Source organism: Branchiostoma lanceolatum, chromosome 9 (genome assembly GCF_035083965.1).
Source record: "Branchiostoma lanceolatum isolate klBraLanc5 chromosome 9, klBraLanc5.hap2, whole genome shotgun sequence".
In the NCBI taxonomy this organism is placed as follows: domain Eukaryota; kingdom Metazoa; phylum Chordata; class Leptocardii; order Amphioxiformes; family Branchiostomatidae; genus Branchiostoma; species Branchiostoma lanceolatum.
This window is the reverse complement of record NC_089730.1, coordinates 10,102,839-10,120,388: the sequence shown is the minus strand read 5'-3', so window position 1 is coordinate 10,120,388 and position 17,550 is coordinate 10,102,839. Positions and strand designations below refer to the sequence as shown.

Below are 17,550 nucleotides of genomic sequence, written 5' to 3'. Positions count from 1 at the left end.
GTTCCCCTCGTGTGACAGGTGTCAGCGGTTGTAGGTGGGGTGGGACTAGACCTTTCACCAGCTTGTACATAAGAATCAAGGAGTGAAAGTGTCGTCTGGTAGATAGACTGTCCCATTCGAGCTCCTGCAAGACAATGCTGGAGGGTGTACGTCTCGGGGCTCCAGTGATAAGGCAGCCTGCTTGGTACTGAACTCTCTCCAGTATCTTGCTTGCAGAACAAGGTAGGTCCCCAAACAGTACCGCGGCATATTCGAGTTTGGGTCTAACCATTGTGTTGTACGCCACCTCAAGAGCCTCCCGGGATAGCTTGTCGCGGAGTTTCCACAGAAATCCCAGGGTTCTCCTGGCCTTGTTGGATGTGGTCTGGATGTGTTCCGTCCAGCGTAAGGTCTGGTGGATGGTGGCACCTATTCATGTGCATATATAAACATCTAGTATACTCTAGTACCTCCTTGGACATTCAAGTATCTGAAGTGAGAGAATTTACTTAACACATGACCGAACAGAATAATTCTATCGCTATCATACAAAGGACAGTCTACAGCAAAATGTACTTCGTATTCTACTTTACCTATTAATTAAACTACAAATATTGTTCCTTTTGGTTCCATCTACATGCAATAAAGTATAACATTTATGCTATACCTAAGGCCGCTTGGAATCCACGTCAGATTCATCTACCGTTGGCTTTTTCTTATGATCACCCAACGGCCTAGAAGTAGAACCGAGACGAAGCGCTAAGACTACTACCGCTGTAGTGTTAGAACTAACGTTAGACAATGCTCATGTAGACAGCATCAGGCATAAATTCTCTGTGCGTTGATGAATTCTCTGTGGTTCGAAATGATGAGCTAATACGTGAAATGTGTATTAACGTTAATGTTCTATCAGAACTCTTCTTAGCTGTCAATGTGTCACTTTAAATAAAGGGGTCTCCAACACTCCTTTAATTGCATGCAAATTTCCTTGCGTTAATGAAGTGGTTGAGTTGGTTAATCGTGTCCATTGTTGACGGCGCGGCAACAGGTAGGTGCTGAATTACGTCTTTCAATGAACAAGTTAATGTCCTTTTTATAACGTCTATACTTATCAAAGTATCTTCATTTGTATATGTGGATTAGAAAAATCATGTATTATGACTGACACAGATATAAAGATCGTGTCTGGCTCGATGCTTGGTAGCAAATTGCGCCGATTTCCGCCTTTCTCTGCAGCTGTGTTCAACACCTGGCTACTTCGGTAATTGTTCAAACAAGGAGGTTTAATGTAAAGCTTGGTTTAGACAACAGTTTTCCTGCATTGCGCTGGTATTTGAAATACTAGGGTCCTCACTGTGTAGTTATATAGTGTAACACCACGAGCAGTATCAGCAAGCTACCTGATGAATTGTCTGTGTTCAGCTTTATCTGTTCGCATTGGGTAGAAGGCCCACAGACACTATGATCTATGGGCCTTTTTACTGCCTCAGGGCCCTCAGGTGTTCTTTGGTGTTCCAATGTGATTGGTGTTCATGTGATAGCATTGAACGTTTGGTCCCATAGTTTAGAAGATCATCATGATCACAGTTAACGTTTCAAACATGTTTGTATGGTACAATCATGTTGGAATTTCCCTCCCAGAATAATACGTAATGCTGTAGGTTGATTTAACTTAATGTGTAAAGAAATGACAGGAATGTTTTTTTCAACATTGTCTTGATGTCACATAATGTTGCTCTAAGGGCCATGTGATATGTGCAGATGCGCATAAAGTCAGACACTAGACATCTGGAAAATGTGAGGGAAATGGCCCCATGTCTGTCAAACAAGTATTTGCATTTGTATTTGTATTTATTGACAATGAAAACGAGTCATTGCACTGGGTCAACTTAGGCAGCTCTCGCTGGTGACGGCTGACCCACAAAATACAGACGATGTAACGCTATGCTTATATACTCAGGTACTCTCCACGCCTCAGGTCTCAAGATTTGGGGTCAGGCTGTAGAACGATCGACGGAGCTTCACAACTCAAAACAGTTGCGGCGACGAAGTTCTACTGTAGCAAGATTTAAGAAACATGACGATGGCACGATATATCATCCCGCTGGTTGTGGTCCTAGTCATCTGCCAAACTACATGTACCTATGGGGCCACGGAGACAGTAAGTACCAACAAAAACATAAAATATGGTTCACCGTCATCATACGTGTACAACAACCATAATCTGTGACGGAAATGATAGTCTCTGTGCAATTTATTCAACAATAGATGAATCTAAGTACCCTGTAGAAAATAGAATGACGAAACAAAGTAACATGGACGAGATTTTCGACGTCAGTCTACTAGTATCATTTAGGCTACTAGTATCATATGTTGTTGTGCCATGTAATGTCTATCCAAGCACATTTTCACCTTTCGTTTTTGTGTGCATCTTTAATGGTGGCCTCCATGACATTGCGTTTTTCCATTGCTGTTCGTAATAATCAGGATATCGTACGTTGTGCACCAAATAGGCAAGCACCATGACGAACACTACAGGTGGAGGCGATTCAGGTCATGGCGACGGGGTAAGAAGAACGCCATTCGTGGCTTTTAATTCAAGAATCCGGGTATTTGTACAGTGTTGTATACTCTCAGTAGTCTTCTGTGATTGAGATGCATGTATGACAAACGCTACATTTCAAACGGAACATTCATTTACTCACCCTTTACCGATAGTTTGTATTACAAATCTGTCCATCGGATCCCAGATTTTCTCACTGGAAAGAATTGTTTGCTTTGTAAGCGTGAACGAGAGCGTCTCGCACGTTAGTTATTGATTCAGTGACGAATTGTCTGGCACTACTTCAGGGACACAAGATGTACTTCTTCTTCGGTCACACCGGAATCACCGTCCTGTTCTACGAGTGGAAAATAGACTCAGTAGCTGGTGAGTGCTTCTAACACACCGTATCTAGTTCCAAGTTTTAAGAAAATAATGTCATAGCATTAAATATTACAATGTACTTTGGCTTGGCTGTAGAGATCCCATGTCGAACAAGTGATGGCGATAGCAAATTACTAAATTATTTAGCAGAAGAGCTCCAGATCTGAAGATAACCCTTGCTTCAGTCCGATGACATTATACCCATTCAGTTTTCTGGGATATTGGACATGTTTTTTTACTTTGGAGTACACTTAGAGTCATCCTTTCTTTCTCTTTGATTTTTGTACGTGTTGTATGGAATGACAGATATGATTGTCAACACACAGCTCTAATTGGCTCCTGTATCGGAGTGTTCGCCATCGCTGTGTTGTACGAAGGCTTCAAGGTTTGGCGGGAAATGTTGATGGTCCGGGCACAGGACAGTAATGCGGCCTCTCAAAGCATCGAGCTGCTCACCAACGCGAAGAAATCAAGCTATACACTGGACTTCATACCCTCAGCAAAGACAAGGTGAATATTATCATTAGAACACGGTCTTGCGGGTCTTCTCTTACACTGTCTTTTCTTCTGTAGTGACTTCTCTCTAATTTCGTGAGGCCATGTTCATTCATACAACACTGAATAGTATGTACCTCCATCCTATTTTACAGGGATCAGATCTGTAACAGCATGCACGCGCTACAGTCTCTCCTGCACATCGTCCAGGTGCTGATCAGCTACGGGCTGATGTTGGTCTTCATGACGTTTAACGTGTGGCTGTGTCTGTCCGTGGCGCTCGGGGCAGGGGTCGGGTACTTCCTTTTCGCCTGGCGCAAGTCCACCACCATAGACCGGAACGAACATTGTCATTGAGTGTCTCAGACAATCTTAACATATTTTTTTAAAGTAAAAAATCATGATATGGAGATTTTACAAAAGTGCGGTTCCTCATATTGAAGTCTTTGTCATACAATATCTGTTGGAATTTTCACTGCATCAATTCCAAAGAACTTATTCTAAGTAGAATACTTAATATGAATCCATCCTAGTATTGACAAAAGACGTGGCACTCTTTTTAAGAATATGATATAATATGATATGCTAGTTTTCCCTTTTGATACTTTTCATCAACAATGTGGGGGTATAAGTAATTGCCTCCATGTACTGAGGTTTGATTTGTTTTCGGTATATCTGTTTGTTAGTGCTGGTGTGTTGGTACCTATAGTATTTGAATACAACAAAGTAAGAGGGGAAGACAGTATAACCAGAGGCTGCATATATAGGCACGTCTCCCCACATAGTGAAAGTAAGTGAGGGCAAAGGGTCAGACTTGCAGGAGCGACAGAAAGTATGGTTCAGAGGTGGTAGACCTATAGCTAAAGATACTACCTTAAGTCAGATACACTTCTGTACTAAAAATCATAAACACAAGATCCACAATATGTTAAGATTTATTTTGCATCATTAAAATCAAACAAAAGTCTTTCAAGGACCCCGCTAGCATTTTGATAGTGAGTCATGTTGTCAAAGCCAAGGTTGGTACATTGTAGGATTGTCTATTGTCTGGAACAACATAATCATAGCGCATGTATATTACTTTCGTCGAAATTTTTACATTGGGCTAATTCAAAAATTACACATCATACATATATACAAAGTACAAGATGTATATATATATATATATCATAAAAATTCTTTGAAAATGTGAAGTTTGATAGCCTTTGTGTTAAAAGAAAACAAAATAACTTTTGAACATGTTATAAAGTAAGTTCTATTTGCTCAACTAAAATATGTTGTTGTTGTCAGTAGCTGGATTTACAAGTTTTGAAATGAGGCAAACTGTGTGAAAATAATGTATATAACGGCTTTGATTTAACAATAGGATTGTATATACAATGATCAAGAGTACAGGATAACACATTTTTGTACATTGTTGTGACTATGAGTGTGTGTTTTTCCCTCGGGTTCCTAGTCCTTTAGTTTTCCTCTCTGTCTCCAGGAACGGCAGGTAGAGTTTCCTGAGGGAGTCCCTGTGCAGGTCTGCGATGTTCTCACACCGCCGGTGCAGGACGTAGTTGGAGTAGTCTCGCCTCTGCTCCACCCCCTCAAGGTCAAGGGTGGGCTCCAGGTCCACAGGTGTTCTCTCCATGGAGGGCGTTGCCCCTGGGATGACCTTCACCTTCTCAGGGTTCAAAGGGACTCTCCCAATCTGTGCTAGGCTCTCATTGGCCTGATGTTGGAAAAAGAAAAGAAAGAATTGAAAGTTCAATAAAACAAATTTGAAACTGATTCATAGGAGGCATTGCATTAATTTCATTATCCAAGCTTAAGAATTTTCACCCCATGATTTTAATCTATCACACATGATCTCCAAGTTCCTTATAATATTTGAGACACCTCCCAATGATTCAAAAACTTGCACATTGGACATTGTGATACCATAGAACAAAGTTTTGCAGTAAAAAATTGGATACATAAACCATGATATTAGACATGCAGTTACAACCCTATATTCCAACACTCCCAAACCCTAACCCTAACCGGGGCATTGTGGCATTGGAATATTGGGGTTTCAGAACATAGGGGTGTTGGAACATAGGGAAGTTGGGATACAGGGCTGTCCCCAAACATGCTTATCCTATCACAAAGCTGTCTCCTCCCTCTCACCTGAGCGGTGAGCAGCTCACTGTGCCACTGCACCGTCCGGCTCATGTAGCGCCTGTAGTCCCCCTGGATCCCCTGCAGCTGCTGCGACAGACGCATCTTGTGCCTGACCGCAGCCGGCTTCTCCTTCTCACCCATCCACGTCGCCGACACGTTCAGCTGGTTCCGTGGCAGGAGGACGGGACGCAGGGACGGCAGCACCTTGGCACCGATGGCTGGAGTCACCATGCTGGTTTCCCTTGTCTGACACAGATAAAACACACGTTTTAGCTATACTAGTAATATTTCAGTCATAATACGTATGTGTTATTAAGGATTATCCATACAGGTATACTTTTACAATAGTAATTGTTGCATCTTGTCACCTCCATGAAAAATGATGATTATTCTTTAAAATGTTTCATTCCAGTATTCCCCAAATGAATTTGCTACAGCAGCATGATTTTGTTAATCATAATATAGATATTATTAAGTAATATACTATAGAAGAGAAAGAGATAACAGGAGACCAATGGGTCAAATATATTTCCTGCATTAAAAAAGACAATGAGACAGGTGTCTACTCACTGCAGCAGTGGTCAGCTGTGATGTAGCCAGCTGGGACACGTCCAGTTTGTGGACCGTGCCTGAGGACTTGGTGACAGACATGGCACACAGCATGTGTAGGGTGGCTGTCAGAAGGACCCTGAACAAAAATATAACATTATGTTACGATGAGTAAAACCATGTTTTCTTGATTTTCATAAGGCATCCAATCAGTAGTTTTTGAGGATATCCCTGAAGTAAATGGTAATTTGCTAAAATTAAAAATCTACAACCGATGTCAATAAAACCTTCAGACATACGTATAGCAATAGTCAAAATGGCCATAAATGGCTTCAAATTTAGTTCTTGACACAAAAACCGCATACTTGATACCAGCACACAAAAGACTGAGCCATGAAAACTAGAATAAGGACTAATAAAAAATGTTGTATGGTGAAGAAAAGAATCCTGATTACTTCAAGAGACACTTAAAACCATGCACTACTCAATACACTTGCCTGTTGCTTGCCACCTTGTTAAACACCAGGAGCGGCCCAACCTGTAGGAACCCCAGTGCTGAGAGTAGCCGTCGTGTGGCGGACCCCCTGGCCCAGAGCGGCTGGACCCCCGTGTCCCCCACCCTGAGCTGCAGCTCCGGGGAGTGGAGCGTGAGGCTCAGCATGTCGATCAGCTGGCACAGGATGTCTTCTGTAGTCGGCAGGATCTCTGAGATGCACTGCGTGCACTGGTGGTTTGAAATGATGTCTGGAAACGGAGGAAAACTCAGTGATTGCTTGTGATTGTTTCTTCAAGAAAAAAATACTTGCAACGTCAAGAATTTGGCTCTCATTCTTTGACCATTTAGAAATATCTTCCCATGAACATCACACAACAGATACTTAATTACCATATCATAATAAGTCTATGTTCAAGGTCTAACCGACTATTCTTTACATATGTATTTCATGCATGATTTGGAGGTTGTGTCTAGTGGTTGTGTGTGTGGACAAGAAGAGTTTGATGAGGTTGTTGACGGGTGTGGATTGTTATGATATTTGACATGAGGGTAGGTGTTGCCATTCCACAAATGCAAGTTGTTTGTGGGCCTCCTAGCAGCTTTTCTTGTTATTGATGGACACATGTAATATTCAGACTGGTAGACAGCAATCTTTGATACAAATGTACAACATATTCATGCTGGGATCTGGGATATTCATATGCCATTTCTATAACAGATATTTACCAATAGCAGCAGTGAGTGACTCATACGACGGCAGCAGTAGTTTCCCCTGGTTCCAGTGGGGGAACAGGATGTAGGGCTGCTCCACATGTGCTCCACGGGGCTGGAAGTCAAACCCCAGCAGAGACAGGATGGGGAGGGCGCCTGGGGTGGCCACCACATGGTCGGGCAGTCGTACTGGGGGCTGCCGGTACTCAGTAGCATCCAGCAGGTCAATGGCATCTCCAATCTATGTGCAATATAGGGAGAAAGAAAGTGATAGAATGATTGATTCCGATTGTCTAACATAGATAATGATGTTGACGTAATGGTAAAAATGTGAAATGACTACTGATAAATTTTCAAAACACTGAGTTTCTAGTACCTGTAAGTGTAATTGGGTTCAAACAATTTTTACAGCTTTTTATGCATCTAATAGCTGTAGCTAACCATTTGAAACGCACATTTAGCGAGATTCTAAGGTACTATTTCTGTAAAAGCGGGACAACAAGAAAATCAATAGCATTTCAGCACCAAGGAGAGGTCAACCTTGGCAATAGACCTTTTCTATTTATTTTGCACAACACAATGAAGCATAGAAAGCTTATCAATCCATCCTAGACACTGTACTCTAGAATAGATACTCAAATGATGCTGAAATAATTAAGAATCTATATTGTGCAAAATAACACGGAAAACATCAGATTACCAAAGTTTGCTTCTCCTTAGTGCTGAAATGCCCTCAATTGGCTTTTTGTCCCTCTTCTAGGTAATAGAAATTATATAATAGTATCTTAGAATCTTTAAAACATCTGAGGGTTAAAACAGCTATCAGTGTATTTTAGTCCGTACCATCTGCAGGAGTGTTGGTATGGTGTCCGGGTTTTCTTTGGAGTGAGACAGAAGAACTGAGACACAGGCTTGTAGCCGGTACAGCAAGGTCTCCTTACTCGCAGCTGAAACAAAAGAAATCCACTTATCATGTGATGGCTAAGGTATCATCTTCAGAATATTTGCAGCAATGCCTGTTTTAAACATAGTGAACATTTCAGATTTACCAAATCAATTGTTTGATTACTTTTAATATTCAGAAGTTTATGAAACAAACCTTAAGCACAATTTGGTAATTTTAAAGGATGGCAAATTTTCTACCCTGTGAAGAAAGCCTTACCTTCAGGAGTGAGTGGTTTTGGGTTAAGGAGATCCTCCACATCCTCCACCTTATCCATGGTCTGGTCTAACATGGCACGTTTGATCTGACCCAGGTCAACCTCCACATCCTGACCAATCAGAACAAAGGTGCACCAATACACAGGGGCACTGAATCTGGAATGCAAAAGGAGGTTCTTTTATATCCATCACATTTGAGTCATTCCTACAGCTGTAATCTTTATGGTAAGTATGAATGAGACAGGATCATATTCTACTCTATTTGAGTTCAACACAGGAATATTATCTTAAATTCACCTGTCATCAGCTTTGACCTTGTCCTTTGCGACCTTCATGGCATAGGTGACCCTGGCATTTTTCTGCAGTGCCTGGTAAAAGTGGTGGTAGAACAAGCTGCTCGCTATGTTGGGCACTGGCCACAGCTGTGTTAGGACACACTTAGCCCCTGAAGAAGAGAACAAGCAAGAACATCATATAATTTAAAAAGCATCAAATGACTAATACAAGGCTTTATATTGCACAGCTTTTTGTAAATTCTATAAATGTATAAACAAAGACAGGGACTGACCTAACAAGTTTAGCTTTAAAGACAAATCTGACAAACATATAAACAAACCTGCAGCTAAGAGACAAGTCGGTAACTTCATCTGTAGGTCTAGGGTGCAGCGAAAGTTGTCTCCATGGCAACCGCTGAGGACAACAAGTTTGGCCGACACCTTTTGGTTCAAGATGTCCTCAGCTGTCAGGATGTACTTGTTCTGGGCCGGTGGGCCATCCTGAAGATAGTCGGGGTTGGGTGACAAGGCCAGGATGCCCTCCTCCCAACTACCAAAGGTGGCTGCAGTTCAAAACAAAAGATATAGGTATTGAAGGTTAGAGAAAACATGTAGTGTAACTGGCCTAATATTTTTATGATACTCTAACATGTCTAAATTCTGTACACTAAGTTGCACTTAAAGATAAACTGAAAAGTTGCTTTTTGTGAAGTTGCCAAAATTACAACCACTTCCCATAACTGACAATTAAGACCTACAACAATATTTTCTACATACAACCTACCTCTTCTCCATACACTACATCTTACATTTCAGTGTTATAGTTTGTAAGAATTGTCCATGTTGGAAGATAAGGTACCTATGTGGACAACTGTAGCCCCAGGCAGAACAGCCATCACCATCTCTTTAGTAGCCTCCTCTCCTGTCAATGCTTCTGTTCCCAGGTAGTCTGCCACCTGGTATATGGAAAACAATCATTGCATGGTTCTTTCCCATACTAGAATATACCCTGTCTTTTTTTTTCTAGGATATAAGAGAATGGCACTGATGACAATGGAGTGAAGGGGAATTTGACAAATAAATCTAATGTCATTTGACATCAGTAATGGATTAACTTTAAATGTAATGTGATATCTACAGAGTAAAAGAAGAGACCTTCAAAATAAAAATAAAAACACAAGAAAAAAAGATACATTTGAAGTTTGGTACCACAGGGCACAGAAGAACATATATGAGGGTACAGTGCCCTTGTAACCTGGCTTAGAAAAGAAATTCTGAGATAAAATTGCAATACAAAATGAAGAAGATACCTTAGAAGCCTCCTTATCAGCCATGTTTAGCTGCTGGAATGGCTTCCACGTCCTCCCAAACAGCGAGACCTGTGGCAGGGAGGGGTTCCCCACCACAAGGGTGTAGTCCTGCCCACTCAACTGCCGGAACTCTGTCACAAAAGATGCTGACGTGGTAATCTGCTGCCCTGTGGATGTCTGTACGATTTGAAATAGAGAAACACACTGTCTGGCATAACATTTCTGCAGCAGTCTAGTTAGTCTACCAAAGAAATGTAACACATTAATGAATTGAAGCTACAGGTATCAAATTGTTGACCATGCTTGAAGAATATTGGATGATTTAGTATGATGAAAGTTGTTTTAAGTTGTTGTAGTAACCTGTTGAGATGTGCTGGTAAATGAAACATTCTACATCTCAAAGATAATATTGAAGTTTATACATCTCTAAAGTACAATAATTACCTTTGTGACCAGTTTGTTGATGGTGTTCAGTAGCTTCATCCTCTTGAGCCCCTCCCTCTCCAAGTCTGGCCTCCCCTCACGTGTGGATGGAATCTCCAACAGGCCTTTTCCAGGATCCTTGCTCCTATAATGTTCAAGACACAATCAACATCTAGTTACTCCTCTTTTGTTGTGTTGATAAAAAAATATCATTCTATGATTCACAAAGCTTATCATAAAATTACAAAATCAATACAAAGTCAGACAGATGATATGTAATGTATTGGCTGTTTTGCCTTTTAAATCTACCCGCCATTAATGGTCTTTAAATTTCAACTTTCATATAGCACAAGAGAATTATTACTACAAACTACACTTCAGATCAACATAAGGCATGATATGAATATTATAATGTACCTTGTGTATGTAATGGTGGACTGGTCTCCCCTGGTCTTGGTCACCATGATACTGCCGGTGGAAGCTGTGGCCATGATGACAGACTTATCCTGGGGCCTGGTGGAAGCTGCACCCGGCTTCCTTACAGACTGGATCCCAACAAAAGCCACCTCCAGCACATACAGACAGGACACAATGGTGATCTGAAACCTCTCGCTCAGACATCTTTGCTTGAAGTCCTTCAGGAGGTCAAAGGGCACCTGTAAGAGATCTTTGTCTGGGATGATGACAAGGTCACTCTGTAGCGGGAGGGCTGATAGGAGGTCCTCCACTGGGGCCATGAGAACATTGTACAGCTCCTTGAACGGCGTTCTTGGCGGCTCCGTTTTCTTAGAACCCTCTTCAACTTCTTCCTCAAGCTCCTTCCTGAAATCTCTCTTTGACTGTGAGGTGCGTAAGTTTGCCTTCTTGATTTCGTACACCTCTGCCTTCTTCCTAGGAAGTGATCTGTTCTCAATGTCATAGCATGGGCTGGACTTCCCCTCGACTGTCCTGATGAGTGCAATGCAACTTCTGCACTTTTCCATGAAGTTCTCCTTGGTAGAGGACTTGTAGAACCTGGCCACACCCTTTCCGGGCTGAAGCACCCACAGTAACAGGGAATCGTTCACTACGGAGTAGTACAGAACAGTCTTGTTTGTAACGTTGACGATGTCAAAGAGTTGCTGGATCTTGAGTGGATCAAACCTGCCGACTAAGGTGGACAAGGAGCCGGGATCCTCAAACAGCTTTGAACAGTCCGGGATCTGTGGTCGAACATTCAGTGTCCACAGCAGGTTCTGTCTCCTGTGGCACTCTGTGTACTCTAAAGCCTGATCTGTGTTGCCCAGCTTGCTGAGAGAGGACAGCATACCATCATATGCCAGCTGAAGGGACCTGTAACAGCAATAACAATCATTGTGAAATTATGAAAGAGACGCAGAGAAAATCACAGTGATATACATTTTTTTGGCTAGTCTTAGATGTATAAATGGGGTTTTCTTTACTTATGTGTACATATCAAATATTACCTGTTCAGATCCTCAGGTAGCAGCACCTCCTCCTCATCACACCTGCGTGCCTGGTCCTCATAGATGGGGATGAGTTCTTCAAAGGTCCGCCTTGCTGTCTCTAGTTCCTATCAAAATACAACAGAATGGATTAAATACAGTTGATTAAAGCTACCAAAATGCCATGCAGTTCATGCTGGAAGATATCAAAATCTAAAGCATGGTGTGGTTTCTTTGAGCACGATTTTACCTTGAGTGAACTTGAGAACTGGCTCATGTGAGCTACATGAAACTGACAGATGGTCTGAAGGTCTGGCTGATCCTCGTCCTCCACCAGGGTCTGTGCCTGCTCGTAGTAATACAGGGCGTGCTGGTGCCGACCCTGTTCCGAGAACAGGTCCCCGAGTTTCAGTAAGGTCCTGCACTCCAGCTCAGGCTGGTCCAACTCCCTGCATAGCTGTAAGGACTCCTGCAGGTGCACCCTCGCATCCTCAAACTCCTCCGTCTTCGTCAGAACCTCTGCCAGGTGCAGGTGCGCCATCATCTGAGCCCCGACGTTGTCCTCCTTCTCCATCAGGTCCAGCTGCTCCTCGTGGTGTAACAGTGCCTGTTTGTAGTCACACACAGAGGCGTACAGGTTCCCCAGGCACCCGTGGGCAAGCGCTGTGGACGCCTCGTCGCCTGCCTCCTTACAAAGGGAGAGGAACAGGTTGTACTGTGCGAGTGCCTGCTTGAAGTCTTGCCCAGCCTCGTGGAGAGTAGCCATATGGTAATGAGCCTGCTTCATGAGCTCTGGTTGGTTGGATGACTCGATGAGTTGCATGTAGTCCTTCCCATGATGCAGTGCCCTTGAGAACTGCCTGATCTTCTTGTAAGCAATGCTGGAGAGTAGAAGAGCAATGAATCATTCAGCATCATGACATTATTGTAATCTTCCCTTAGTGCCTCCACAAAGTTCTGGATTTAAAAAAAATCTGGAAGTCATTAGAGCTTTTTTAGACCATACTTGCCGGTTGAATTTTAAGAGTATCTTCATAAAGAGAAAGTCCTATAGAAATAAAAACTAATGGCTACTGTTGTGATGTACACAGTGCAAATGCAAAGGCCAGAGTACCTTAGGTTGAGGTGAATTCCCCGCTCTAGCTCAGTGGACCAGTAGTCACGGAACTTCTTCTCATCGTCCAAGCTGGCACGTATGTCGTCCCCAACAGTCAGCAGTTTGATGTAGTACATGATGGCCTCGTACACCTGCCCCTCCTGCTCACACAGGCTGGCCAGGTTCACATACGCCTGGGCACACAGGAACAAATCAGGGTCAACTCTCAGGAAAGGGAGTGATTTCGGGTAAGGGAATAATCTATTGTAAGTTATGTTACATAATGTGAATTCAGTTATTTTTGCAGTGACTTACATCTCATGGTAGAAGGGAGAAGGAGGTTTTCATGGTGTTTGAAGTTTGCGGTGCAACCTCTTTCCCCTTCTACATATATATAGTTAAGTCCCAGTGAAAATAAATGAATTTTCAGTATGTAACATACAAAAGATATCTTTGTGATTTCATTGCAAAAACTGAAAAAATAAGACTGATCCAAACATTAAAGTTTTACTGTTAGTCAGCAGAGTCTCATTGAGAGGTTTTCATGAAGTTGTTTTTTGATCATGATATATTGAAACAAAGTTGAAGACTTACCTTAGTTTCAAGCACTACATTATCAGCCTTCAGTGCTGCAGACAGACACTGTTCATAGAAGAACTTGGCCTTGCCTCCCTGGCGGACAGCAGTGTGGGCATCTCCCAGTGACAAATACACCTGCAGAGAAATGAAAAGTGGTGGGATGTTTGATTTTGTTGCATGCAAAAAAAATGTTGTCCATGACACTATTCCAACCCCAGACCCTGGGGAAGATACCCCCTCCCCAAGTGTTGACAAGACTGGAAGGTGGAAGACACCATAGCGATAAGGCAGCCGCATCTAGGGCACTGGGCAGTGCAACATGGAGGAACCCAATGGAAGGAAGCAATGGGTTAGCTCTGGGCCTGAGGCATGAAGCAAACACTTATGATGAAATATAAAAGATCATGATCAATATCTTCCCAGATGAGTTGGTTTGATATACAATTTGTTAATTTATCAATACCATGAAGACCCACCTTGGTGACTATGTCTGTGTCTTCTGTGGGAATCCTCAGAGCTGACTCCAACATCTGCACACACAGGGCTGGCAGGCCACAGTAGTGTAGGGTCTGACCAAGCTCATGCAGAGCAGCAACCGGCTTCATCTCTGAAATATTACAACAAACTTATGAGAGTACAACATTACATGTATAAACACTGTTCATACTTATCAAGCAGTAGAGATTCTCTGTAAGGATATAAGGATAATGATATAAAGATTATGTACAAGGGGGAAGGAGGTTTCCAAAGTGTTTTCATAGGGAAAAAATATACCAATAACTTTATTTGCATGTCAATTAATCTCACTAGAATTACTGTAAATCTTGAAAATTTCGGGGCGCTTTTATTGTTGCAGCTTTCACAGTGATCTCTCAACAGCAAAATCATGACGCTGTGAATTTGCATTTCCAATGTATTACTACAGAATTGTCTGTAAAACCACGTTTTCCCTAATATACCGCAAAATAAAACCACCCAGAAGTAAATGAAATTGCAGTACAATATCCTTAAACAGAATGATGGTTTGTGTACCCATGAACTTGTGCACGGAGCTGTCCCCCAGTCGACAAACGTGTGCAGCCATACTGACGACATACTCTATGAGCTGGTCCCTGTGCTCAGGGTCCAGGTCCATGCACTGAAGGAACGACCCCAGGGCCTCCTCATGTCTGTCCTGGTGAGCCTGGGATATCGCCAGTAGGTAATAGTTCTGCAAGGTAAAAAGAGCAAAGGAACATTACTCCAAATAAGAAAAAATCGCCACTTACAATTACATAGCTTAAGTGATATTGCATGGATTAAGAGGTATTGTAAGGGTAATTCTTGGTCATTTGTTTCTTCATTCTCCATTAAAGAGTCAATAAAGAGTGTCTCTGTGTTTAGTAGATTCACATATTTCCTTGGTTACAATAATACTATGTGCGGAGTTGATATCTAAAAATCATGACATTAAGCCAGAAGCAAACAGCAACCTTATACCTTTTATTTGGGAAATAAAGGAATTTGACATTTTGTGATATATATAATTAGTAGCAGTGTAAAGTAGCCAGGTCAGCTTCACTGAGAACACAAAAAGTGAATAGAAAACTTAAGAAAGGACTGCAATCTATTATCAATATCATATACCATACAACAAACAGAATCTATGAAGAAGGTCTTTACTTGGGGCAGTTTGGGCTTGAAGCTGATCAGTTGTTGAGCATCTGCCTCTGCATTTTTGTAGTCCTCCAGCTGGATGTAGGCAGCAGTACGACAGGCACGTATCTCGTACATGTCAGACTGTAGATCCAGTGCCTTTGAGTACAGGTCCACTGCATTGTGGTACTCCCTGCTGTGAAATGCTGCATCTCCCTCTGCCTGCAGGAGGAGGATCTGGAAAGAAAGAGGATTCAGAATTACTCTTAAGCCAGCTGAGACAAAACAACAATTGCTGTTCACTCACTTACTAGAAGCTATCAGAATTATAATAATCTGATCCGCTGCTGTCTTGTAAAGGTTTAATGCTTATGATTGCACTTCAGTTGTTGAATGGATTAATAATCAAAATGTTTCCAACAAGAAAAAAGTGTATTTTCAATAAGTATTTAAATTTAGTAGTCATTAGTCAAGTAATGTATAAAGATCTTTCTTTGAGGCCACCTCTGGTTTATATCTTCAGCTCAGCTTTACTATTGCAATTTTAAATATTGACCCTGTTGAGCGATTAGTTACTATCACTATATGTGGATAACTGTGTCACAAACATAAGATGCTCACCTTTGATTCTTTGTCATCTTCACTTATTGAAGACGAGGGGCTGCTACTTGTTTGTGGGGCAGTTCTCTCATTTGAAGTCTGCTGACCTGAGGGCTGCGACTGATGTGTGTAAGTTTGTAAGAGTTAAAACTGCTTTTCATTCAATTAACGTTACTATAAAACCATCAAATTATAAGACCAAGGACATGACAAGCAAACATCATTGATGCAAAACTAACTCCATTTTATTAGCTATAACGTTAACTAAGTTAAGTCTTTTACTTGTAGTTTAATATAGGAGGGCAAGTACATAACAACAAGGAAAAGACGTCCTCTAACTTTGAGCACACAGTGCACAATATGATAATTTGCGTCTCGCGTCAGAAATCATGAGCAGAAAAAAATCAGGACTACCTTGGCCTTTCGATCAGTTTTGCTCCTAGCCCTGCGCCTGGCAGCTGCATCCCCGTGGCCTCTCTCCATTCTCCGTGCTGTCAGGTTCTAAAACGATACATTAACCATTCCCCAGGTATCTGTTTTGAGGAGAACGGAGGATATCTAAATGAGTCGCCCTCCCACTCCAGGCTCACTGTATGGCGTACCTGTAGCTTGGCAACTCCCATGAAACTGATCCGACTTGTTGTTGTTTACCTTTGACCACACGCAAACGCACCGCCAATAACTTTTATTATTCCCAAAATATGCGTTTAAATGAAACAATATTTATTCCATTATTCAAACACAATAAAATATGATAACTTTTTAAATGTCACCGTAAGGTCTGACTTTAGGTCAAATGCTTCATTATGGGAAAAGGTCTAGTTGCTTATTCTTGTATGCGATCATTGCTCCGTATCTGACCTTTAGACGAGTCCATTTTATCTAGGGGGACACTTTCTGATACAGTAAATGTTATGCCCTTATCGCCTCATGATCATAAACTTCTAGGGCGATTTTCTAAAACAAACTGTTAACATGCGGATTTCAGTGTTTTCCCAGCTAACTCCTAACAATAGGAGGCCAGTTAATTATTTCCAAGGGCAGTAAAGCAATTTTCAAAGGAAGATGTGAGGAGGAAAGGTCGCAAAGTTTCTTGAGGTTGCATTCTTAGCCATTCCCGATTCTCTGACACCTGTAACTTTTGACACGCTGAAGTCCACATAGCCTTTTGGCATAACTGTATAAACAACGTGAGAAAAGAAAGTTATCATGAGACTGAAATCTAATATGTTGCCAAAAATAACAACTTGAAAACACATTTGATTTTGTTTGGCTCTTTAGGCTTTGCAATTAACTGTGGATGGCACCACGACGTTACTTGGGTGCTGACAGAGAATGCTGTTCTTTTTGTCTTCATCTTCTGATTCACTGTTCATAAGACTCCTGTTCGGCACTGACGTTGGTAATGCACAATCCCGCCCGTCACCACCGTCACCAAACAGACTGACTCTCTGCTCTGAAAATAGGCAAGCCAAAACAACTGTTCGAACACATGTAGCAACATTCCCTAAACACATCCTACTGGTGCAACAAACATCAGACACCGCTACAAACATTCCGCCAGACACTTTGAACTTCGTTCAGAAACCAGAACGACTGCTTCTCGGCAAGCAGATCTGTACGGGGACCGGCTGGAGATTGTTGGCCGGCTGGATACTGAGCTGCCTCAGTAGGATCTGCTTGGAGATTACGCTTTAGAACAACAGGACATGTTAGCTCAGAATA

General features: G+C 42.0%; 2 protein-coding genes across 4 annotated transcripts; one reads left to right on the top strand and one right to left on the bottom strand.

Annotated features, from left to right (window-relative positions):
- The first annotated feature begins 830 nt into the window (after positions 1-830).
- LOC136441307 (high affinity copper uptake protein 1-like) lies at positions 831-4,829 on the top strand. Of its 2 annotated transcripts, none has more exons than XM_066437517.1 (6): positions 831-1,027; positions 1,958-2,140; positions 2,493-2,546; positions 2,830-2,908; positions 3,232-3,415; positions 3,556-4,829. In XM_066437517.1, exons 2-6 carry the CDS (start codon positions 2,057-2,059, stop codon positions 3,755-3,757), a joined length of 603 nt encoding a protein of 200 aa, XP_066293614.1. In that variant the 5' UTR covers positions 831-1,027; positions 1,958-2,056; the 3' UTR covers positions 3,758-4,829. The 2 variants fall into 2 exon arrangements, with proteins under 2 accessions (XP_066293614.1, XP_066293613.1); XM_066437516.1 differs by having other exon boundaries at positions 1,940-2,140.
- LOC136441306 (tetratricopeptide repeat protein 28-like) lies at positions 4,320-16,468 on the bottom strand. 2 transcript variants are annotated; one of them, XM_066437513.1, is made up of 22 exons: positions 16,240-16,468; positions 15,847-15,945; positions 15,253-15,462; positions 14,623-14,800; positions 14,067-14,197; positions 13,606-13,725; positions 13,030-13,205; positions 12,166-12,796; positions 11,937-12,043; positions 10,888-11,802; positions 10,492-10,615; positions 10,048-10,224; positions 9,597-9,693; positions 9,079-9,300; positions 8,760-8,907; positions 8,464-8,618; positions 8,145-8,248; positions 7,317-7,542; positions 6,592-6,838; positions 6,116-6,233; positions 5,552-5,791; positions 4,320-5,114 (listed from the first exon to the last, which is right to left on the bottom strand). In XM_066437513.1, the coding sequence occupies exons 1-22, from the start codon at positions 16,306-16,308 to the stop codon at positions 4,824-4,826; spliced, it is 4,785 nt and encodes a 1,594-aa protein (XP_066293610.1). In that variant the 5' UTR covers positions 16,309-16,468; the 3' UTR covers positions 4,320-4,823. The 2 variants fall into 2 exon arrangements, with proteins under 2 accessions (XP_066293610.1, XP_066293611.1); XM_066437514.1 differs by having other exon boundaries at positions 15,847-15,939.
- Between the last annotated feature and the right edge of the window lie 1,082 nt (positions 16,469-17,550).